We start from the raw sequence: 26980 nt of genomic DNA on the forward strand, positions 1-26980 counted from the left end.
TCACTAAATGGATTGGAGTAGTGGGTTATGGGGACTTCGGCGCTTTTCTCACTAAGATGGTTCAGCAAACTACCATACTTGCATATTAAGAAGAGTTTGATCAAATCAGCGCACAATTATTTCCACCTTAGTCGGATGAGCTTTTCAAGAACACTTTCATATAGGGGCTATAAAGTGAAATCCAAGCCGACATCAAGCGCTTTGACCACGAACCTTAAAGGAGGCCTATGAAGATGTCATACTCATGGAAAAGAAGCATATGGGCCTCTAAAGTCAGATGAGGGCTACTAGACGAAGCGAAGATGGGAGTACTCGGTTTGGTCGATCCCAACGATGAAAGGTTTTTCTACTAGATCAAAGATGGTTGTTGCTGGTTTAGATTGAGGCCACCCTTTTGAACCTCAACTGGTGTGTAAAATGAGGGGCTAGACCTACTAATCATACTCTAACACCTACCTATGTGGAGGAGAAACGAGCTAAAATCACTATGCGCACACCTAATGGCCATCCGAGTTGTCCCTTGCATTCTAATATGAACCAGCTTGACCCGATTTGAATCAGATTCTACATAGAATTAAGTACGTAACTTGCAACGAAAATTTTAGATGATCCAACTATTGGATCCTTTTAAATTTTGGATATATTATCATTATTATAAAGAGAGCTTTCCAATAAATTCAAGATCTCTAGGTTTAAACAATTAGATCTAGACTTATCGACTAAATAGTGAATGAAGGTCCGAATAAATTTTGCATGATCCAAGAGGAAGAGGAGGCGACCCTAGGGACAACGGTGGTGTGGTGGATGAGAGAGATTAGAAGCTAAATGAAATCTTCATTATCTAGCTCGGATTAGGATTTGCCTCAATGACTTACATTAGAGATAAACATGACTAGCTAAATTAGTCTTTATTATCTAGCTCGGATTAGTGCTTCGTAAGGCTATAGATAGATTTCAAATCTGAGGAAACACTGAATATAAAATTCTAGATCTAGACGTTGTCGATCTTCTCCAACTAATTTCATATTATTTAGACATCTGTTGAATATCCTGCAAAAAAATTTCTAAAAAACTGCCCAAAGATAGATTTAGCTAATAAATTTGTATGCTACTAAGACTAACTAAACTATAAAAGTAGATAAGATAAATAGACTCAACACATTGAGCACAAAGTTTCCTTGATATGATTCGATCTGACTTAATTCGCATCATATTCTGATCTTGCCGAAGTTCACAACCGGGTTGAGCCTTGGTTAAACCCTTGCTAAGGTCTTCCACTTCTTGGTTGGGCACCTCCCCACCTTGGGCGAGCTTTAGAAAGACTTGGATGCAACTCACAATCAACTGGCCCAAAATTAGCCTAAGTCGTGCTCACGTCAAACCGACTAGGCCTACTTAGCCTCTTTTTTGGTTTTCTCTTCCCTTTTAGAGTTGAGGGAAGTCCACTTAGGTAGACCGAAGCAATTGATTTGGCTCCACAACCTCGAACACGAGCATGAAGGGATCGAATCCACCGAATTGCACTGAGCTGAGGATACATAAGTTTAGAACATGATGTGGTGAATTAGACTCGAACTGAGTTTAAGAGCGAAGAGGCTAAGCTAAATCAAGAGGGCGCAACTTGGAGACGGAGTTGCCGATCGAGTGGCTCGGCAAATTGATGGAAGAGTCCACTTGGGAGTTGTAATTGGACATCGTGGGGTGCTTTCCAAATTTCACACCTTAAGATTGTAATGATCACCTTCTTAACCTCATGATCGCTGCAAGTCCAAATCCAAAGACGGAATTGGATTTCGACTCACATAGAGAAAGTCGAGGTTACCGCAGATCTCCAAAGTGAAGAGTGAACTAGAGATCCAACGGTTGGATGATAGAGCACTTTTGGAATTGAGATAGATTAGGATGGAGAATGAATATATTAGAGCGGATCGTGAAAAGGCGAGACCAAAGAGGGATGGTGGTCAACGACCTAGGGATATGGCAAGGAGGTAAGGATGGCAATGGTGGAAATCGGTTGAGAAGGGATAGAGAAGAAGTAGAGTCGTTCCTTAGAGTAAAGGGGGTGTGGCCAGATAAAGAGGAAGGCAACAACGAAGATCCTAGATGGTGGCTAGGGTTCCAAAGCTGGGAGATAATCGAATAAGGAGAAAGGAGACGTTCTTGTAAATTAACTTTAATAATCAAAAATGACTATTCAGGTGCACACTATATCTATTTATAGGTGGCTCCCCAACTTGACTTATAACACCCGTTTAAAAAATTTATAATAAGCGCACACGCTTGGCGCGTGCACTCTAACCGCAGCGCACACGCTTGGCGCGTGCGCTGACCCTTTCTTCCTCCTCAACCCCCCCACACCCACCCCCACCCACACCACCTCTCACAGTTGGTTATGGGAGGTGGGAGAGGAGTGCACCAGAGTGGAGCTAACTCCACTCCGCTGCCCTCTCGGCCTCACCCTATTTAAACCCCATCCCCTCTCACCTTCTAGGTTGGTTTCACTCTTCAAAATTCCTCTCACTCTCGTTCTACCTTCCTCTCTTTTCTCTCCCGCGCCGCCGAAGTTTTCGTCGCAGGTAGTGAGTCACCGGAGCGCCGACAGCCAACCAAAACCTCTCACCTCGATCCTCGGGTTAGCCTCCATCCCCTCTTTAGTTTAATTTGAAAATAGCCTAGTTAATCATGCGTAATTAGGAAATTATTTATGTCTGCCTTCACCAGCGAAATTCGTCGGCTGGCGACCTCAGGTCGACCACCCACCGGTCCGGAAAGTTTTCCTGCTTCAACCCCTTGCTGTGAGTACCTAAATTGGGTACCCACGGGGCGCGAGGGAGGCGATGCCATGTCGCCTCCCACTGCCGGGTTTCTTTGGCGCAAGCGGCCACCACCGGCGGTGGTGGCCTCGCTCGTTAATCTCGACTGACCCACCTCTTCACTTGGAAGAGGTAGGTACCCGAGATGGGGGCTTCGAGCCCACCTAGCATTGAGTCGAAAGCTCCACGGCCGTCGGCCATGGAGTTCCTCAACTCTCACCCTTCGGTCGCACTGGCCGGAGGTTCTGATCACTCCTGCACCTAGTCGACTTAGGGAGGAGTTGCCGGAGCCGAGGGCTGCCGGTGACGAGGATCACCACCACCGGCAGCAACACCCCTTTCTCCTTTATTTCTTCTTCTTTGGCAAGGAGACGAGGAGAAGGTGGGGGTTGGGCCAACCCCCACCGCTCTCTCTGGGCTGTGGTATGGGCTGCACTGCAGCCCAGGTCCTAGACCTTCTCTAAGGCCTCAGTGGACTAGGCTTTGGAGCCCAGTCCACCCCCTTAGTTTCTGGTGGGCTGCGCCCGCAGCCCACCTCTTCACTCTGTTGGACTGGGCTCCAGAGCCCAATCCACCATCTCACCTTGCTGGACTGGGCCCTTGAGCCCAGTCCAAAGCGCCTTAGAACCTAGTGGGTTGGGCTCAAGGCCTTAGAACCTGGACTGGGCTCTTAAGCCCAGTCCACTATCTCTAGTCCAGTGGGCTGCAGGTAGGTCTGCAGCCCACTCTCTCTCTCTCTCTCTCTCACCTAATTTGTTGGGCCTTGAGCCCAGCCCAACCATTAACCCTAAGACTGATTTATTTATTAGTCTGTTATTTTTTTTTAAATTCTGTTAGCTACATAAAATTGTAATTAATTAAATTTTTCTCAACCATGTTATTAATAAAATTAGGATTTATACATAATTTAATTAAATATTTGAATTTATTAGTCTTTTCATTTATCTTCGACATTTTTATTGTAAACGACTCTAAATGACCGTTATTTTTTTTTTAATTAAGACAAATAATATTTCGGACCTAGAAAATGAAACTTAAATTCATACAACCAGATAGTTAGTCCATAAGTCCATTAATCTTATGTTTATTTTATTTATAAATTATTAGATCCATTATTGTGCGGGAAGGATCTCGAAAATCAAGAAGAGCCGATTGGGTAAGAGAGTAAGATGGATTCCAGAAATAACTCAGGCGAGTAGAATTATATAATAGTCTACGAAAAATGCATACTTATGTAATTTCTTATCTGTATTAATATTGTTTTCTTACTTGTGAAAATTACATGACATTTCATACTTACATTTAATTACATGTCAGTTCTTACTTGCATTATTTATCATTTAATGCACATGTATGGTAGACTTTATGCTTGTTTATAATGCCTGTTATTTTAATGATTTTGTTAAATAAATAATATTGGTCATGGCACCATGTGCACATATCATTGTTAGTTAAGTCCCAGCTAGGTAGTGCCCTTTCACCCACTCAACCTGGGGTTAAGGGTAGAGTGTATTATATAGTATTATATTAGCGGTCTACACCTGAGGTCGGTAGCTGGTGGAGCATTCAGGTGATTATACTGCCTTAGTTGGAGACTAGTCTAGGATGATATTAGAAAAGATGATTGAGAGGTAGGGATTGTAGTTCTAGTGATACCCGAGGACGTAGGGTCAGGGCGTTTATCGAGCTGTGTGCTCTTATCCGCCATATGTGATGATTTCGCTCTATGCAATGATTACTAGAGCGGTGTTGATGGGTCTACGATTGGGGTCCTTAGTCTGATGGTCACAGACAACCGGTCATATGTAGCGTCGCCAGGCATGTATGGGCGATAATACCGCTAGATGACTAGTCCCCCTCGATTTTTATGGTGCTTTTGTGAGATATATCATTATGACTTGACTTTTGTGTGGATTTCTACGTAAAATGAGCTATAATAATGAAAGTTATTAAAAGTCATAATGTACACTTTCCCTGACATGTTATGAGTTTGCATTTCTATTTATCATGTAATATTTTTAGATTATTATTGGATTTTACTTGTTGGGCCCCGTGCTCACCGCCATTTTGGTCGTCAGAGCTGATTATAGAGGATGCGAACATCGAGGAGTAGCAGATTCATTCCTTTATTTTTAGCATTTGTTTATTCTAGTTGGACTTAGCCCCTGCGAGGGTATTTATGTTTTAACAAAATTGTGTTGGACTTGTATTCCTAGAGACTTGTTGAGGCCTGTGATATTGTAATTCTGGTTTATTTGTTGGATTATTATGGTATTTCTTGACTTATTCAGATACTTGTGAGATTATTTCACTAACAGGTCACGTGAGAATCACGTGGAAATTCTCCACGTGAGGAACACGTGAATTTTGGAAGTGGGTATTTCACGACTAGACTTGGCAATAGAATTAAATAGGTTTGAATCTTATTGCCTAACATAGGCAAAAATACTTAATTAAAACACCTAAACTAAGGGTTCCTCGCTCTTTCTTCTTCTCTCTTCCTTCTTCTTTTCTTCTATACGACTAGATGGGGTTTCTCGTTGTTAGACGTTCGAATGGGCTTGAGGGCGTTTGAATGCCTAATTTATTTTCTAGCTCTTAGGTAAATGCATTTGAACAACATTGAGGGCGTTCAAATGCCTAATTAATCTTCTACCCTCGGGTATATGCGTTCGAATAGACTTGAGGGCATTCGAATGCCCTATCCCGAGACTTACTCCTTTGATTAATTGGAACTTTTATTTCTTTTGCAAACAAACTATTATATAATAGAGTCCACCACTCTTCCTCCACCATATCATCAAGGTGTAGAGTAAGAAAACAATACATTATCATCTAAAGCTCCCATGTCCTCATTCGCATCCTCATAACTATCTATCAGCATCACACTTTTTATCATCTTTACACACCGGTGACCAGGTGTGAAGCACTCGTCACAGCGAAAACAAATACCCTTTGCTCGTCGCTCTTGCACCTACGCAAGCGCGAGAGTTCAAACAACAAGTGGATGGCCTCCCTTCATGTTAGCTAAAGGCTTGAGTTAAGCCTTTAGGGCCTAGAAAACCTACCGTTGATCTCAATACACCAGCCTAATCACTTGTAGTCATGGCTTGAGTTATTTGTTTTTACTCATCAATTATTTGTGCTTCCTCTCCATTAATATAACATACTGAAAAGCATCATCTAAGGTGACCAGACGCAAAGTTTTGACGTCTGCTTGGATCTCTCCTCGCAGCCCCGACACAAAGAACTCTGTAGAAGCACATCCAGTTAAGTCGAGTTGCATCTACTACTGATTTTCTTAAACTCCTCTTGCTAAGCACTAATAGTAGTTTCCTACACAAGCTTGGTGAAGAGGACATCAAAATCCTCATATCCTTCAGCGCCGAAACAACGAGAAATTCTAGCACTAAACTCCTCTCGATGTTCCAACCTGCCGTTAGTAGAAGTCGATTTATACCAATAAAATGTAGGCCCTTTTAAATGAAATTTGCTAGCTATACCTTGACATCTTCCTTAGTCTGATGGAAGGCAAAAAATTGCTCAACATGGTACAACCACTCAACTAGGTCTCCGCCCTTAAATTTGGGAAAGTCGAGGCTCATCATTCGGGTGTGGATGCCTTAATCTTTCGTTGGTGGACGTCGTAGTGCAGACCTCACAAATGGACGCTTGTGGTCTATTTAATAATGGCCCCTCATTTCTTTTGTTGTGGTTTATCATCTTGAAAGTCATGCCACCCATTGTCTTCCTCAAAAGCCACTGGGTTCATCTAGTAAATTGATATGCCCAACAGTGGTGCGGTAACTCCTATACTGTCGCTTCTTCTTACCTTTGTGGCATGGGCAGCAATGGTTCATTCCTTGGCTGTGGACATCCCTGAGGTTGTTTCATGCAAGTGGTCTCCATGGTTATGGCAACCAATGGAGGGTTTGGGATGGTCACCTTAACCGCAAGTGCATTGGCTAAGAGTGCAAACATCCTCTTTTACGATGCCCTTACTGCTTTCCGTTCCACCCTCATCTCTTCCAACATACGAAGGAGTAGTATGTTCGTGTAGGCAAGTCTACTCTCCGATCTAACCTAGCCAACCTTGGGTGGTTCCAATTGGCTCAAGTTAATCGGAATATCCCCCTATCTTTTTTCATGGTTCATGGCGATCGAATTACCCTCCATGATCATCATTTCTTCTGAAGACTTTTGAGACCTTGTATTCACCATTAATAGACTTCTTCAAGATGGTCCAAGGTCTGATTGACTCTGATACTACTATAATGATCATCTTTCTAAACCCACAATCACTATAAGTCCAAATCTAAATACAGAACTGGATTCTAACTCACATAGAGAAAATTAGAGTTATTGCGGATCTCCAAAGTTAAGAGTCAACTAGAGATCCAACGATTGGATGGTAGAGTACTTTTGGAATTAAGATAGATTCAGAATGGAGAATAAATCTATTAGAGTTGATCATGGAAAGGGGAGGCCAAAGAGGCATGGTGGTGAATGACCTACGGTTATGACAAGGAGGTGGAGATGGAAACGGTGAAAATCAATGAAATTGGTTGAGAAGCAATAGAGAAGGAGTATGGTAGTTTTTTAGAGTCAATGGGGTGCGGTTAGACAAAGAAGAATGCAACAATAAAGATCCTAGATAGTGGCTAGAGTTCCAAAGCTTAGAGGTAGTCGAACAAGAAGGAATAAGATGATCTTACAAATTAACTTCAATAATCCAAGTTGACTCTCTAACTCGACTAGACTTTGGCAATAGGATCGAATAAGCTCAGATCTTATTACGTATCATAAGCATTAAAATGAAGTCATAAAACTTGATATTTTTCTTTTGGAAAAGGAAAGGTAACCGAGGGGTGTGCATTTGTGTCACCTAATTTAACTTGTGTTGATTATTTGGTGGCTTTCAAATAAATGAAGGTGCCAGTACATTAGAATGGTATTAATAATTATGAAATGTCTTCAAAAGTTTCAATACCACAATATCTTTCTTGCTTCTCATGATCCTCCTTTTTTATGACTATAATTCATAGTTTATTTACAAAATTTGTAATTAATTTATAAATTTTTCTACTATATTCTTCTTTTACTTATTATTCTAAATTTTACTCTTTCGGCACCTTATTTCCCTTATATGAGAGGTTTGCATATAATTGTTTCCAATGGAAAAAAAAGAGACAAAGAATGTTAGTAAATATAATTGTAAAATTCCTAAATTAACTCCAAAATTTAGAAATTAATTATGCACCTAATATGAAAACATACAATAAAAAAAGTATTTGTCCCCTTCTTTTAGTTGCTCATAGCACCAATATTCTCTATTTTTGAAAGGTTAATTATAGCATTTAATTATTTTAACTCTTTCAACTAGGAAAAAAATATAAATTATACTTAAGAAATTGTGTTAGATAATTGAAAGTGCTTATGTACATTAGAATGGTATTAGTGATTATGAAATATCTCCAATACTTTGAATATGATAGTGTATCTCTTATTTATCATCCTCCTTTTATTTATGATTGTAATTTATAATTTATTTATAAAATTCACAGTTAACATTACAAAAATAAAAATTTACTCTATCTTCGTATATATATTCTTCTATATCTCACTCTAAACATCCACTCTAAAAATTCGCAATTAATTTAATGATCTCCTTATTTCTCTTGTATAGGAGATTTGTATAGAATTATTTTGAAAAGAAAAAAGATAAAAAAAAAGTTAGTAAATATAACTATAAAATTCATAAATTAAATATGTAACTAATATGAAATATATAGTAATATAAATATTTTCATTTCTTTTAGCTGCTCATAGCACCAATATTCTCTCTTTTAAAAGGTTGATTATAGCATTTAATACTTTTAGCTATTTCAATTAGGAAAAATTTCATACACATTTAAGAAATTATGTTAGATAGATAAAAATGCTCATATACACAGTAGTAGTGATCATGAAATATCTCCAAAATTTTGAATAGAATAGTATCTTATACTTAAGAAGGAGCGAGAGATAAAAAAAGAAGAAAAAAAAAAAAGCAAACAAACAAGCAAATAAACAAAGAAGCAAGTTTAGAACAAAAACGGAAAAAAAAATGGGCCTAAGTGAGAAAAATAAAAACCAAGTATATTTTTTGGTGCAAATTTTCCAATTTATATTGTATATAAAAGAGAAATTTATAACTCAGACCCCATATTTTTACTATTCACAAGTCAAACATTACCGAGTTAGGGAGGACTTTAAAAAGGAAGGCTCTTCCATTCTGTATGCACATTTTCATCATATCTGACTCTAACAGTAATTCATTACATATAATTCTATTAATATAAATCTAAAAGGTGGAATGTAAGTGCGATAGTCTTATAATGATAAATTCCTGAACAATTTCACATATAATTGAGTTGTATAAATTAGATGCAAATATATAATTAAGTCATATAGATAATCAAATTATTCTAAGAAATTAAAATATTTATAAAATTTGAAAATAATGAAGCAATCTAGGGCATGTGATACTGCTTGTGATGCCCCTTGTTACCTCTAACTCCTCCATACTATAATGCTTCTTTTAACACCCAACCATAATAGCATAGCATGTGGTAGGACAATGACATTGAATCGTGTCACCCCCTTTTCTCCCTCTTTCTTCTTATTTTCCTCCCCTTGGTTCTTTTTTTTAGTTTCTTCTATAAAAGTCATATTCTCTACCTCTCTCCTATTTATGTCACCCTCAATCATCGGACCTATAGACCGTCACCATCGTCGCAACCTCTACCCTCTCCATCCTCTTTAATTTAGTTTTCATGGCATGTGGGTTCTTTTGGTCTTTTGATCTTTTCGGTGCCATTGAGCTTTTACGAAACAATTGGTCAGCTAGCGATGGTCAATTGCACCCTTATGACTAGTAAGCTTCTCCTCGTTAGGGCATTCCTCAAAAGCCTCTTCCTTGTACCTTATCATAGTCTTTTCAACCTCGCGGTGGCTCGGCTATTCTAACCTTAGTGAGCTTGCCAATTGCAACCTTGTGTTAGGCTAGTGTTGAAACTCCATCGCACATTTTCCTCCACCTCTAGTGTCATTATTGGTGTGTAACACCTGCCACCAAATATATGTGCCTCTCACGTGGGTGAAACCTATGTGATGCCCACATAACATATTGGTCAATGTTTCAATATAATAAATCAGAGAAAACTCACATTTTTACAAATAATACAGACTATAAAAGCCCATAATACCAAGGCCACAACAAACCCTAAAATACATATCCAAAAATAGAAGCAAAAATGCCCACATAAAGGTTACAAGCCGTCAAGCTTAAATTTATATGGGAATAAATAATTAAAAAAATATGAAAAAATCCTTATCAACTTCTCTACGAACTCAGGCTCATCTACAAGTTGAAAATATTTTCACCAAAAGGTAATGAGCATAAAACCCAACAAGTTTCTACTTCTACAATCTAAAAGTAATAAAATAAATATGTAATAGTAGGTAAATATAAATATGCACATCATGATCAAAATGAATACATCAGCACCACTTACTCATCATATGCATTTAATGTGCATCTACATTAGCAATCTACAAGATAACATGCATCAATTAGACTATCAAATCTTCAAACTTGAGCTCACACTGATCTCCACCCAAGGCCAAGTCAACACTATACCACATGATAAGTATACTATCAAGTCTGTAACTTAGGCTCATGTATAACTAACTCGTAGGCCACATCAACACTAACACCGTACTCTTAAGGGATGGTATATCTTACCTTTCACTTTCTAACTTAGATCCATAGTAAATTGCTCATTGCCCAACAAAACGATTGTTTGATTGTTTATGATTAACATAGTGACACTTTAAACGAGGGCCCTAATATATAAGTATAATACTATCCTCTGCCCCTAACATTAGCTAAGGAGGTGTTGAATACCAGCGAGACACAAAAATCACTCTATTTATGGTCATGCATGTTTGCAAGTAGCATGATAATATACAGCACACGACAAGTACAATGAAACACACATCATTATCATGTATTGCATGCTATCACACATGATCATGCCCAATAGATAGATATGGAAATTATAATACACATAATCTTACTAAACATCAAATAAAATCATCATGTATGACATGCATTACTAACATAAGAAAACTTATGCACATGCATGACATGGATCCGATAATGCCATAAGTTAAGACATTGTGTTCTTTACACTACTCCTAGATTATAAAAGTTTTAATTGCCTAACATTGCTTCCTAAATGAAGAGTTGTAACTGCGTCACAGGATCATCCTCGTAGGGTATGGGATCCACCTCAATATAAAGACAATAAAACAAAAGCATCACATTCCTATCACTAAATAATTAAATAATCCTACTAATGTCCGCTATAAGCTTGGATAGGTCCATTTAAAAATTCTCATATTTATTACTCAGGTAGGATTGGCACAGTTATACCAAAGCCTAACACATTATTAAACGTAATAGAAATAATTTACCTCAAATTATCGTTCATATCGTTATTATCAATTTACAGTAATTCACGTAGTCAACATTTAATTAATCAACTTCATTAATTAGTACAATTTGCTTAATAGACTGACTCTACATTGATCTGTATTAATTCTCCATTATGAGCAATTGATATGTATACACCCTAAGCAATTGATATGTATAAACCCTTATCACTGCCTCCTTGTTATAATTAATTTAACCAAAATCCTAATCAACCACGCTAAACTCTACTAAGAGCTAATTCCTTTTTAAATTATCAAAATTGATTTATTAATTTATATTCCTACTAGGCTATCCTCTAGAATGATTATTTTAAGGCTAAACTTTGACAATGATAATTAATAAAAAGGGAGAATTAAATTATTTTGGTGAGTTTGAAGCCCAAAGAAATAGGGTGGGCTACAACTAACCCAAAGACCACTATAAAAACCAACAAAATGATAGGCTCTAATACCAATTTGTTAGGATCTGATACCAATTGATAGGCTTTGATACCACTTGATAGGCTTTGATACCAATTTGATAGGTTCTGGAACTAAAAATAGGCTATGGAATAATTCCTTAAGATCTGAATTTATTGTAGGAAGTAGTCCGTATAATCGTGGGAACATATTCGTCAGATATTCTCCGATAGTCATAAAATTACTAAACCAATTGGATTGGATCCATAACTTCCTAATCTACAACTTTCATATTTACGCCCTATGCAGATTCGAACTGTAGCAGGGACGAAAATATGAAATAATGTGGGTGATGGTAGTGGTGACGGATGAAGTGGATGTTAGGGTTATGGATGGGTATGGAGATAAGGGTGGATTGTGGAAGTGACTAAGAGAAGTAGATGAAGGGAACAAAGTGGTCGAGATCCCAAAGAAGAGGGGTGACTCGATAGACGAAGGAGATTAGAAGCGATGAGAAACCTTGCCAACGGTAAAGGTGGAAGGATGGTGAAGAGGGGGGAGAGAGGAGTCTAAAGAGAAGATAGGAGACAAAAAATTAAGAATCCAATAGCATTATGAAGTTGGTGGCCATCCACATATTTATAGAGGCTAGTCAATAAGTCCTAAAATAATATGAAATCCTAATTCTAGAGGATTCTCGTCGATCGCGTTCGAACACATTCAAAAAGCCCCTTCTCTGGATTTGCAAACGCGACACAAGCGTTCACAAGTCGTTCGAACGCGGGCGTTCACAAAGGCGTTCACAAATGCGGGCGTTCCCAAGTGTTCAAACGCGACTCCACCTGCATTCGAATGCGACCTACAGGAATTTAATTTTAATAAAAATAAACACCTAATGCAATAAGAAAAGATCCTAACTAAGTGTATCACAAAATTAGACCTAAAGCCTAACCAATAAGAAGGCCAAGCAAGCCACTCGAGCTAGGCTGACGATAGCCCAACCCCAAAACCGTGGGCTAGGCTGCACCCAGTCCAAGCCCAAGCTGGTTTAAGCTGCACTCAACCCAGGCCCTACACCATGAGCTAGGCTACATTCTGCCTAGCCCACCACCCCTCTGTCCTTCCTCATCTCAGCCGAGAGGAAGAAAGGAGTGATGGTTGCCGACAACTACTACTGCTGACAGCTAGGGCCAATAGGTCGGTCGACACCCATCTAGTGGAGAAGGCACCCATTGTGTACCTACCCGGCCGACGAAGAAGATAGCAAACCACCAATAAGCAAAAACCTAATCGATGGGGTAGGGGCAGGGGGAGGGAGAGGGAAAGAGCCGTCGACAAATCCAGCTGACCCCACCAACACACTCCCCTCAATAAGCAAAGCTAGCCGAGGGGAAGCCCAACTACCAAAGGTGGTTGGCGGCAAGAATCCACCTTGCCACAGCCGCCGGCCAAAGCGAGGAGATGCTTGGTGGTTCCAACCGCAAGGGCTTCGTTCACCAAAGGCATCCACACAAGGAGAGGAAGTTCACTAGATCGACGCAGCAAGGCACGAGGTCAGCCAACGAGGAAGGGAGCTCCCACGAGACCGAGAGGATAAAACTTTGGAGAAAAAAATCTAGGTCACTAACACATTTTTAAATTAAACTTACCTGACAAGGGAGGGAGCTTCAACACTTCGATCCCCGAGGTCGGCAAGCTCAGTAGTTCTCCGGTGCGACAACATCCTCTATGGGGGAAAAAGTTAGCTAGTGGGGATAAGGAAGAAAAGAAAAAGGAAGAGAGAAGAAGAAAGAGGGAGGGAAGGAAAGAGAAAGAGAAGGGGCGCATGTGTCCTACACGTGCACGCCCTAGTTACAGCACACGTGCGATCACGTGCAAGCCAAAAAGAATTTCTAGGTTGTTACATGGTGCATGCTGGTGACCAAGGGCCTTCTCCACCCTACAGAGTGTTGTGAGGGCTGGCTTATCTATGATGGGCATCCTCGGGGTGGCTTCCATTGGCTATGATATTTTCTTGCGATATAGGGCATTAGCCTATGGCACTAGGACTAATTTCCATTTTATCAGCAAATCCCCTCCCCCTCTCTTGACCTTCTCAATGAACTCTTTTGTTTCCACATGTATTCCCATAAGCTCTCTTCACTCTTATTTTTCTCGCTGTGTCACTAGATTACACACCCTCTCTGCTTTCACATGTTTGATCGGCGAACCACTAATGGCCACTTAATGCCTTTCTTTCTCTCCATCCTGATTTCATCCTTCCCTTGTTGTAGTTCCTCTCCCTTGTCAAGCTTTCGATTGGGCCATTTGTGGGTTTGGGGCCAATCAGGCCCTTGCTTGGTATATATATATATTTATTTATTTAAATTATTTGAATTATTATTTGTGATCGATAACATTGTCAACTGGACTAGCTTTCCTTGTTTTTAATCAATATTTATTTACAATGGTGGATCATATATAGTATAATATCTCATTAGTGATATATAAGTCTCACTAGATCATTTTTCACATTGCTTGTGTTAGTCATAGACAGTATGTCTTATAATAGCATATTTTGTAGTGATGATGTATATTTTCATTATGATGTTATTGCTATCATATTTGTTGATTTATCGTTTCTATTATGTTTACATAATAGCATGTCACTAGAACACATACACTATCTTAAGCAGTGTGACCTCTATGTCTTGACAATATTGCTAGCTTTTATAACCTACATGTGAATGAAGTGTGGCGCGTTAGGGATGTTTAAATATTTAAACTGAAAATCAATTTCAGAAAGCAGATTTCAAGATCTCATTCGAACAGGGTCATGGCATTGGAACAATTGGAACACTCAGTTAACAAAACTTAAGTGGTATTTGGATGGCACATGCAGGACTTAAGTGGCGTTTGGATGGCATGTGCAGGACAGCGAAGAAAGATCAAAATTCAATTCGAAATTGGAGGTTCCTTTAGAGATTTGATTTAGCACAAATCACTTTAGTTGAGAAACTTAGACCTAGAGGGTGAACTTAATTAGTTTCTAGTGTCAACTTAGAAAGAGCTTGAATTCTCTTACGAAGCATATATTTCATTTTGAGTGAGGAGAATTACTTCATATGTCTGATTGAGATTTGATCTAGCACAAATCACTTTAGTTAAGGGACTTAGACCTAGAGGGTGAACTTAATTAATTTCTAGTGTCAACTTAGAAAGAGCTTGAATTCTCTTACGAAGCATATATTTCATTGAGTGAGGAGTTTAAGTAAACAAGTCGTTGCTGCAGGTGGTGTTTATAAATGAAACTTGTTTCTGTGGTTTAATTGAGTAGATCGATCCGGTTTGGCAGATCCATGATATTTTCCTCTCTTGGGTGAGAGAGAACTTTTCTACTTTTCTTATCCGTTAGCAACCTTTTATTTTCTATTTTTACTCGGTGTATTGCTCACTAACTTGAGTTTTATTTTTTTAGTTTGAATAGTATTCAAATTAATTTTTCTTACTCAGTCTTAATTTTTAAGTACGATTCTAAATCAATTTTTCAGACGACTAGGATCTTGAAGAACTGACAGATACCTATTACCTGCTTAATTGAATGTATGTGCGTGGATACCACATCCCAGGCAAAATCAATGTCCAAAAGTTTACGGTGTTTATATTGTCTAAAGTCAAATGTTACCATGTTTTGAAGGAAAGCTCTGCCATTCTGTACACGCCTTTTCGTCGTATCCAATTGTAACAGTAGTCTATTAAATAGAGTCCCACTAATGTGGATTTGAAATGCAAAAGATACTTAAGACCTCCTTTAGTAGTATCTACTTTCAACACAAATACCTCTAATGTTGTAAAGGTAAAAACTATAACTGTTCATATTTCATCAATCATCATTAACGCCATCGTAAGTTCATAGGAAAATGATAAAAACTTCACATATCAAACATGCTGGAGATTTGAGACAGTGGATATTTGAGTGATAGAACATCTCATACATTTTATTCAGATAATTTTTCATGCATCTAATACCTTCTTTCCTGTTTGCAATACCAAAACTTCTGTCATATTATCAAGATAACACCCTTGTGACCACTCTTAAAGGAAACTTGCATAAAATTTGTTAGATGCTGAAATTTGTAAGACAAAAAAGTTCATAATCGTTGGACCGTCTTCATCTTTTCATAACATCTTCCATATCCTTTTCCTTGCTCATTAGGTTCCTGTGTAGAAAGAATGTGCAAATATAAATTATGATTCTATATCAATATCCAGAGAGAACAATTCTAATGTGCAACAGGTACATTTATTTGGATTTTTCTCAGACTGGGCATTACTTGCATTTAGTAACAAAGAGAAGTAATAACTACCTGAAGATGCTTCAGCATGAGCGTAAGGAGAATAAATATGCAAAATGATCCTTCATAAAACAGGGATTGCAGTAATTGTTTGACATTTGAGGTTGACCAAGCTGTCCAAGGTAATCACCTTTGTTTAACTGAGTGACCTTAATGGAAGCATATCTTGACAAATTTCAAGGAATGAATGCCACTCTAATTAGATATACTAATGGAAATGAATTGACCAATCAACTGCAATCATAATGGTTTTCACTGTATTATTCCCTATTGTCAATAACCCTTCATATAATGGACCTCTTTTTTCTACTCTTCCAAAACTCATCTTTCTTGCCCTTTTTCGGTTTTATATCAAACTTGCTATTGACTATTCCCAATATAGCACTTCTATCTCTTCTGTTCTTTGTTGCAGCTTTCACATCTAAAATAGCTCGCAATTTCTGATAGGATCTGGCATCGGGCACTTGTCCGCTTCGAACCATTTGTTTGTGATAATAGAAAGCCCTAGTAAAATCACGTACCCGAACATAAGCGTATATCATGGTGGAATAAGTAATGGAATCGGGCTTCAAATTAAGAGCTGCCATCTCTTTCAGTAACTGTGGCAATTTGTAGTGTTGTCCTCCCCGTGCATAGGCATTCATCAATATATTATATATCATGACAGTGGGCTGCAAACCTATCTTTCCGAATTCATATATCACATCTCTTGCTTGAACATAAAGGCCATGTTTTGCCAAACCATCTAGAAGAATGTTAAATGTGACTCTTGTACCTTGAACTTTATTGTTCATCATTGATTTCCAGATCTCCATTAGCTTTTCTGTTTCACCAGCTCGCCTAAATGCATCAAGCAGAGCTGTGTAAGTCTCTATAGAAGGTTTTACTCCTTCTCTTTTCATATTCTCATATGCCATATAAGCTTTTTCATGCCATCCATCCACTGAATATGCATGAATCAACACAGTATATGAATGCGATGTAGGCTTTATTCCTTCCCTCTTCATTCTCAAAAAAGAATCTGCTGCCATGTCGCTCATTTTTCTCTGCCTACCATAGGCACTTATAAGGCAGGTATACGATTTAACATTTGGTTTTAGACCTAAATTTTGCATCTCAGAGAGTAGAGATTCAACAATCTTAGGTTGCATTCTTCTACTATAGGCATCCATTAGAATGTTATAGGTTGCTGTTGTTGGCTGTAAGCCCTTTCCTTTCATTTCTGCAAAAAGACCTTCTAGCTCTTCAACCTGGTTAGATTTTCCATAAGCATCTAGCAAAGTATTATATATGATTGTGTTGGATGCAATTCCTTTCTTCTCCATTTCTGATTGAATGATGAGGGCTTCCTTTTTCAGCCCCTCATCGCAAAAGGACTTCATAAGAGCACCGACGACTTCCAAACTCCATTTGATACCTTTCCTGTTCATTCGTTCAAAGAACTGCCAGGCATCCTTTGCACATTTCCCACTTCTCCTCATCATAGTTATTAGAATAGAACATGTCACATGATCTGGCTGGATATTGTTTGCTTCCAGAAGATCAAACACTTTCCAGGCATCTTCATACCTGAGATGACCAAAAAACATAATAATATCAGAGCAGATTAGAGGATACAAAAGAGAACACCAATAATATAGTATACAAGAGGTTAATGGTGTCATTTTTATGCTCACCAATAATATAGTATACAAGAGGTTAATGGTGTCATTTTTATGCTCTCCAACGCCACTGATCTCTGCGAATTGCATAGTAGCCAAAAGATGCCTTTTGATACTCCTACATCTTGCTCATATCACAATGTTTTCCATCTCAATTTATTCATTTTCTGATAAAAGATCTTTTTTTCCTTATATATTTATTTTTAAGAAAAAAAATCTCGACGACCCTATTAAAATTAAGATAGTATGATATTCAGCTTACTAACTGGCCCGGAGCCCTGATTTTACTTGAGCAAAATCGTCTTCTGACCAAGTAAAATCAATGAACAAGACCTTCTTGAGGTACTTCAATAAATAGAATAATATTCCATATCGAAGACTTTTAACATTAATACAAACTAGAAAAGACCAACTGTCTAAATTCAAAAAAGAAAACAAAAGGTCATCAGGATGTGCCTCCTGAACAACATTTCCACCACAAAATAATTTAAAGGAGAACCTTTAGACAATAGTGAATTGCACCAATCATCTGAAATGAATGAATTACTTTGCAAGCCTTCTTTACGAAGCCAGGGAGAATGCAAAATATGTACCTAAAGTAATATTAAGCCAAGTTATCCAATTGTACTATCTTTCACGCTAGGAATATGCCCAGCTCATAGACTCTATGCTTTAACACATTCATTATCCCAAGCTGCAGAAGAAAAGAAACGCACCTTCCGCAGCAGGCGAGGCCGGAAATCGCAGCATTGTAGACACGCACATCCCTAAACTTCTTTGCCCGAGGCAAATTCCCCAAAAGAACCATCAGCTTCTCTCCCATCCCGGCCCGACCTAATACCGGAAATAGAACTGAGCATGCCCTCGGGGTCACCAGCGGCGGCTCCTGCAACCCCATCCATTCGAAGAAATACAAACACCCCCAAACCAATCCTTCCTCGCCCATCCTCCCCAACAATTCAATGCATTCCCCTTCCCCGATCTTTCCGACATAACGATCCAAAAAATCTCCTAATGTAGCATTCTCTGGGAGCTTCCTTGCAATCCCAAGAATCTCCTCCGCAACCCCATTTTCCGAACCCGGATCATTTAAGACCTCAGGACCCAATTCCTGTACTTGCTCATCTTCCTCTTCGTTGTCATCACCCAGGTTGGAATCGTCAGTTTCCACGTCAGCGATGTGCCACGAGGAGCAGCGATTCCTCTGCAGAGAGAGCCGGCCTTCCTGCTTCGGGTCTTCGATTTGAGTCCGATTCTTGAAGAAACTAACAATTGGGTCAGATTCCTCTTCGTCTTCCACCTCGGATTCCGATACTTCTCCGAGTAATCCTTCCACTTCGTCCCCTCCTTTCTCGTCTTCTCCGGATGGTTCGGCTCCTTGGTCATGGAACTCGAGGTGGGGAAGAAAGATCGGGGCGGAAGAGGAATACGAGAAGTTTTGGATTTTTGGAGGTCTCGAATGGAAGCGGAGTGAAGATGGGAAGGGAGAAGGAGAAGCGGAGGGATTGAGGAGGTGGGCATTGGGAGTTGAGGACGGGAAGGAAAAGGGTTTGAGGATTTTGAGCGCCATGGCTAGGAAAAGGAGCCGAGAAGCGGATAAATGAAATATCGATTAATCATCTAAAAACTATAGAACTTCTCAAATCGTCCTACTTCTTAGTCCATAAGTTTTTTTCTTTTTTCTTTTTTCTTTTTTCTTTTTTCTTTTTTCTTTTTTCTTTTAAACAAACAACGAATACATTATCCTTTACCCGGGTAAGGCAACATCTCCGCCCTCGCGTGAAAGATAGTACATCTCCGCCCTCGCCCACGATCGCTCTGACGCTCTCGCTAGGTAGCATTAATGAACATCCGAGTACAGGGTTATAACCCTGCATAATGCGGGGTAAAACCTTGCATACTAGAGTGCGGGGTTATAACCTCGTACTTAACCTTGCACACCGGTCACCTTTTTCATCTTCCGATTGGGCCTTTAATGTAGGGAAGTCCACTATAGAAATGCCCCATACTATTTACTATTTAACATATAGTCAAGGGTATTTTTGTCATTGGGTCTAAAACATCACCAACGCCTAATACAATTTTATTATTTTAATATCAACTTTATATCACATCAAATATAATTATTACACCTTCTACTAGTATTGAACTAAACATTACAATTGCTTATACTAGTATTAGCCATCTTCTTCTAGTTTTAAAAATTAGAATACTTATGCTTATTCCACCTTTATTCTACAAGTGAAGGGGGGCTTGGTGTTTTGAGCTGATATCAGTGGCCAAAATAGGTAGCAAGGAGGGGGAACCGAGCCCTCCCAGGTGCAGCTGAGAGCCATATTCCTAGCATAATTAGCAAGTCAATCAGCCGACTGATTAGCTTCACGATAGTGTTGCAGTTTTTTATTTAGATGCATAGTGAAACCGTTTCAATTTGTATCTGTTTCTATTTATATTTTGAGAAAATAAAATAGTTTCTAGCAGGTGTGTTTGAACCTAATGGACTGCATTCGAACGCAATCATTCAAATGCCTAATCTCTCATTCACACATACAGAGAACGCATTTTGGTCATTCGAACGCGATTTAGGTGATTGGAGTTGCGTTGGATTTTGAACTCATAGAGGAACGACATATCAAAATTTTATATCAATCTAATGGTTAGATCAATCCTAGTTACCTTCACAAGTTTTATATTAATTTCTGTCCAAATTATCAATTTGGACAGAAACTAAAATTCACTAAAAGCAACCGTAACAAGTTGGTATTAGAGCCAGCCTTTCTTGGTGTGCATCCGCAATGACACCAACCACTAGATCTATAGCGGCTCAAAGAAGAGAAGAAGGGGAGACATTCTCGCGCATGGGAGAGAGAAACTCTACACCTCCACGCACAAGCAGCCCAAGGGCAAACGGATCACGCACACACAATGCTACCTCCTCCATCCTCCTTCATAGATCCAAACATGAAGATACTATCAAGGTCCATTAAAGTTTTGGGACAGAACCCTTCCAATTCTTCTGAGGAGGTTTCTCAAAGAGTTTGAGCAAGTGGTAAGCCGACTTAGTCGACGCCCAGCCCGAAGGGTGGGGTGTCCAAATCCAGTAATCATCCCCACCCTAATGGGAATATTAATGTTCACAATACACTCATAAAGCGATAGACCAAACAGATCAAGAATATCCGAGACGTAATGAAACCTGGCCAAATGTCTAGTGTTAAGAAAAGTAGGCCATTTGCTGAGAGGAACTAGGCTGATCCACGGATCTATAATTAATGTCGTGGACCTTCCGTCTCAAATAACTTTTTTGGAACCTAGTTTTAGTTTGGGTGCGAGTAGAGATAAAAAGTTTCCAAATACTAGCAGAGTGAGAAGCATAGTTCGTTTTCCAAGGGTGGGGAGTGCCATACGTAGCCTGAACCAGTCGGACCCACAGGGAGTCCTCATGATTGAGGAGGGCCAAAAGCCTCTTTTCTTTGAGGACAAGTATGATCAACCTAAGATCTCTGATGGCCAAGCCACCTTCAGCCTTAGGGGTGGTGACTTTATCCCAACCAATAAAGTGAAGCCCTTTCTGGCCACCCCCCTTATCCCATAAAAATGTCCTAGCTAATTTGGCAATACGATCCACCACTGCTAATGGGGTCTAAGACGAAGGTAGGAGGTAAACATGCATAGAATTAATTATGGAATTTATCAGAGTGAGGCGACTAGCTTGAGACAAGTTGGACTGTTTCCACTCGGCCATCAGCTTATCAATGCGAATAATTAAATTCTTGTGATCACGAATTCGAAGGCGGAAGAAAAACCTCCATAAGATATTCAAATATGACTCAAAAATCGAGGGATCAAGATTAGGCTGAAGAAAAACCTCAAATTTAGACATACTAATTTTAAGATTAGTATGAATCTCAAATTGCCTTAAAATCTCCATAAGAGAAGCACAAGAGATGGGATCAGCTCTGATAATAACCATAGATTGTCGGCTTACATCAGGTGACTAAGAGTAAAGTTGCCAAGTTTAAAGGGAAACAAATCTTTGGAGTCGTCCGCATCATTAATCAAAGCAGTAAGTAATTGCGAGATAATAATGAACAGATACAAGGATAAGGGATTAACTTGACGGATGCCCTTGTGACCCACGAACCAACGAGAGGGGGACCCATTAACCATGGCCGCGAAGGAGACCGAAGTTAAACAAGCCCTAATCTAGTTAATATACTTCACAGGAAAGCACATCCAAGAAAGAATATTAAAAATAGTCGACCATGAAATACGATCATATGCCTTTCCAAGATTAACTTTGATAACAATATAAGCGGTGGAGCTAGAGCCCTTATACACCGAATGAGTGAGTTCATGCATAACAAAAATATTATCATGAATGTGCCTGCCAGCGACAAAGGCGGACTGCTTAGAGGTGATGATCTCAGACAAAAATATATTTGATTCTATTTGCTATAATCTTCGCTAAAATCTAATAGGCCACGTTACAAAGGGAGATGAGTCGAAAATCCATCACCCAAGTAGGGTTAGGCTTTTTCGGAAGAAAAGAAATAAAAGTTTGAACTCACGAGAGAGGAAGAATTTCGTTATAATGGAAGCTCTACAAAGCTAAGACAAGATCTAAACTAACATCATCCCAGTAAGTGTAGAAAAAATCAACAAGAAAACCGTCTAGACTAGGGGCCTTACCTGCTGGCATCGAATAAACAACCAATCTCACCTCCTCAATACCAAAAGACCTGAGAATCTAATCATGGCAATCCAAATTCAGGGAGGGGAGAGGGGCCAAAGGGGAGATCAAAAATATTAGGCTAATCATCGGCCCAAAGAGCCAAGTAAAAATCAACAAAAGACTTAGTGATAATGAAACTATCAAAAGTACTAGAAAAATCATCCAATTCAATGGATTTGATCAAATTCCAGTTAGCAAGAATTTTATCTGATAATTGAAAGAACTAAGTATTAGAATCACAGTCCTTAATCTGGTTGGAGCAATTCCATGAGCTCCAACTCAGAGATGGCTGGTCGGACCTTAGCCAGGATTCCTTCCAAACGGCCAAGCCCCAGGTTAATTCCACTTGGAAAGGTTATGGGACACACAAGCAAGTATGGAGTGGAAGTGTAACAACCAGAAAAAAAAATTTAGGCGTGCACGTGCAGGGCACGTGCGTCCCTTTCCTCTCTTCCCCTTCTCTTTTTTCTTCTTCTCCTTCTTTCCTTCTTTTCTTTTTCTTTCTTCCTTCTTCTCCCTGCCAGCTCACTCTCCCTCTTTCTTTTTTCCACCATGTCAGAGTGCCGTCGACCCCGTGGATCAAAGCGTTGGAGCTGCCTCTATCATTGGGTAAAATTTAATTTAATAATGTGTTAGCGTTTGAGTTTTTTCTCCTTCAAAACTTTCCCCTCTTGGTCTCGTAGTGATTCGACAGGTCAGCAGCTTAGTACCTGTCCGCGTTGGTCCGGTGAGCTTCCTCTCTTCATTGGGCGACCCCTCACTTTGACCGACGGCCTGTATGAGGGCAGTTCTCACCGTCGGCCGCCTTTAGCGGCTAGGCTCCCCCTTAGCTAGCTTCTGCTAGCTAAGTGGAGGGTGTTGGCAAGGTTGGGCGAGGCTACTGATGGCTAGGACCGTCGAAAGCTTCCCCTCCCCACCATTGGGCTTTTTGTTGCCTAGTTGGTAACCGTCACCTCCTTTGTCGGTTGGTTGGCATCGTGATAGTTTTCTTAGCCAGTAGGGAGTCGATCGTCGTACCAGCTTGGCTGCCAGTGACGGTGCTTGTTGGCAACCCTTTTCCTTCACTTCCTCGGTTAATCTGAGTCAATGAGGGGGTGGTCAGGCTCGAGCTGGGTGTAGCCACCCTGAGCACTAGGTCGAGCTGTAGGGCTCGGGCTAGGTGTAGCCCAGCTCGAGTGCCGAATTTGTGTTTTGGGTTAGGCTGGGTGTAGCCCAGTCTGAGCTTGGAGTGCATTGGGCTACTTGTAGCCAAGCCCAAGTGAGTGGTGGATTTAAGGCTGCAAGTAGCCTAGCCCAAACTTGGGCTGCAAGCAGCCTAGCCCAAACTTGGGCTGCAAGCAGCCTAGCCCTAAATTATGGGTGTAGCTTGGCTTATGTGACTTTGGTGGATACTGTGGGCTTCGGGTCAATATCTTAGTAGATCAAGTGGTGGTCTTTAGGTTGGTTGTAGCCCCAGCCCCTTTCTTTAGGCCTGATCTAAATAGGTTAATCATTGTTCATCTATTTTATTATAATTTCAAATCCTTGATGTAATTATCTATATCAACGGGAAATATATTTAATTATTTAAGAGGGCCGTTTGCTAATCATATCATGGGTGTAAATCAATTTTAATGAATTAGACCATGAGCCTTAATTAATCGATATTTTTAACAGATAGTAGTGTTCGCTACATTAATTATTTTATAAATTAATCTTATTGAGCTAGACCATGACCTAAGAGTGCTATTATAAATAACACATATCAGGGACTAGCTTCAATTGAATATTAACTTTTGCTGATTATAATTTTGGGCTAATTCAATTTTATCAAAGTAGTCGGTGATCCGGGTGTATCTGTATTAATTACTCATATTGGAGAATTAATACAAATAAATGTAGAAAAATGATATTAAGCAAGTTGCATTTTTTTGGTAAAGATTATTAATTAAATATTGTCTATGTAATCTTCCATAAATTTTAGTAATAGTGATTTAGGCGATAATTTTAGGAGAATATTTTTATTATATAAAAATAACGCGTTAGGCCTTAGTACAGCTGTGCTAGCCCTACCTAATTAATAAATGTAGGAATTATTAGATTGACTTAACTAAGCCTGTAGTGGCCACAATAAGATTATTTAACTAATTAGTTATATGAATATTGTGCTCATGCTTTTCATTTACCTTCTTTTATTGAGGTGGACTCTGTACTCTATGAGGATGATCTCGTGGAGTAGTTACGACTAGTATTAAGAAAGCAGTTCAGACAATTGAAACTTCTATAATCTAGTAGTGTAGATAATGAAATATTGTACCTTATGAAATCATCACATCCATATCATGCATATGCATATATTTTTCTTACTGTTATTATTACACATCATGTATGGTAATTATATTTTATAGTTTGGTAAGATTTCACATATTATGATATCTTTGCATACTTTTAGAGCATGATCATGGAAAATATTATGCCACTTGCACATGTGCACAACCATAAAGGGGGTGACTGTTGCGTCTCGATAGTTCTCGACACCTCCCAACTAGGATTAAGGACGGGGGATATTCTTATACTTATATATTTTAGGGCCCACGCCTAAGGTCTTAGTCTATTAATCCTAAACAATCAGGTAGCTATTTTACTGAGCGATGGGCAATTTATTATCGATTAACGAGACTCATACCCTTTAGGAATTTTAAGATAGAGAGAGAATGGTAGGATGATGTAGACCTAGCGGTATCCGATGACGTAGGATGAAGGCGTTCGTGAGCGATGGCTCATGATTTCTACATGATGATGCGATGATGTGGAGCCGAGGCTCCAATAGTAATATTGATGTCCGATACTAACCATGGTGATAGGCTTATGACTGAGGTTCTTAGTTTACTGTAGCAGACAATCAATCATGCTATTCTCTAGGTGATGGGCTGGCGATTCTATCGCTAGGGTCTGCTCTCCCTTAGGTTTATGCATGTGGCCGAATGTGGGGATTGATGTAGCCTACGAGCGTAGCTCTACATTAGCCTAAGTTAAATGCTTGGTAGTCTGAGATGATGCATATTATGTGGTGTAGTGTTGACATGGCCTTTGGGCAGAGCTTAGTGTGAGGTCAAGTTTGAGGACTTAATAGTTAGGACTATACATTGATTTGATCATAATGCGTATATTCATATATACCTATTGTCGTATCATTCATCGCACTACTTTTAAAATATAGAAGAAGAAAGTTGTTAGGCTTTATACTCACCATCTTTTGGTGAAAATATTTTTAGATTAGTAGATAAGTCGTAGTTCATGGCGGAGCTTACCATTTTAAATTCTCTTCTATATATGGATATGTATTTTGGGGCTTGTTGTGGTCTATGGTGTTATGGGCTTTTTCTTGTATGTATTATTCGTGAAAATGTGGGCCTTTCGATTGTATATAGTGTTGAAATATTGACCAGCAGGTCACATGATAATTATGTGGATTCCACCTACGTGACGGGCATGTGTTTGGTGGCAGGTGTTACAGGAAGATCTCCATTAGGGATTAGGAGCTAGTCTTGTAACAAGTAGAAAAAAAAAATAGGCATGCACGTTCTTTCCCTCTCTCTTTTCTTTCTTCTCCTCTTTCCTTCTTTTTTTCTTTCTTCTTTCTTCTCCCCGCCAACATATCCTCCCCCCCCCCCCCCACCCCCACCCCATCTCCTTCCCAATGTGCCGGAGTGCCGCCGAAACCGCCGACCCATGGATCGAAGCGTTGGAGCTACCTCACCCTCCCAATAAGTTAGATTTGTAATTAATTAAATATTTTTGAGTCTTTCTTATCTAAAACTTTAGCTTCTCAGCCTCACCATGATCCGGCCGGTTAGCGGTTTTGTGCCTTGCCCCGCCAGTCTAGTGAGCTCCCCTCTTTGAAAGGATGTCCTCGGTGGCATCCTTTGAAGCCTTCACCGGCAAAACCACCGGGCGGCCCCTTGCTTTGGTCGATGGCCTTGGCAAGGGCGGTTCTCATCGTCGGTCGTGGTGCTTTCCTTAGTAGGCAGGGAGTCGGCCAAAGTATCGACTTGGCTATCAATGACAGTGCTTGCCAGCAAGTCTTTCCCCTTCTCTTCATTGGCTAATCTGAGTTGAGGAAGTGGGGGAGGGGGGTTGGTCAGGCTCGGGCTAGGTGCAGCTAGCTCAAGTATCGGTCTCGGGTCTTAATTAATCGATATTTTTAACAAATAGTAGTGTTCGCTACATATTATAATTAATCTTATTAAGCTAGACCATTGCTTGAGAGTGTCATTACAAATAACACATATCAGAAACTAGCTCTAATTAAATATTTAAATTTTTCTGATTATAATTGTGGGCTAATTCAATTTTATCAAAGAAGTCAGTGGTGAGGGTATATCTGTATTAATTGCTCCTATCGAAAAATTAATACAAATAAATGTAGGAAAATGATATTAAGTAAGTTGCATTTTTTTACGAAGCTTATTAATTAAATATTGTCTATGTGATCTTCTATAAATTTTGGTAATAGTGATT

The 26980-nt window shown here is 39.4% G+C and overlaps 1 protein-coding gene across 1 annotated transcript; it reads right to left on the reverse strand.

The window, feature by feature from the left end:
* Positions 1-15621: 15621 nt before the first annotated feature.
* Positions 15622-19366, reverse strand: LOC140761679 (pentatricopeptide repeat-containing protein At5g50280, chloroplastic). Its single transcript, XM_073099109.1, has 3 exons — positions 18462-19366; positions 16097-17653; positions 15622-15949 (listed from the first exon to the last, which is right to left on the reverse strand). Exons 1-2 carry the CDS (start codon positions 19313-19315, stop codon positions 16369-16371), a joined length of 2139 nt encoding a protein of 712 aa, XP_072955210.1. The 5' UTR covers positions 19316-19366; the 3' UTR covers positions 15622-15949; positions 16097-16368.
* Between the last annotated feature and the right edge of the window lie 7614 nt (positions 19367-26980).

Source organism: Typha angustifolia, chromosome 6 (genome assembly GCF_048772165.1).
Source record: "Typha angustifolia cultivar Huaian chromosome 6, ASM4877216v1, whole genome shotgun sequence".
In the NCBI taxonomy this organism is placed as follows: Eukaryota; Viridiplantae; Streptophyta; class Magnoliopsida; order Poales; family Typhaceae; genus Typha; species Typha angustifolia.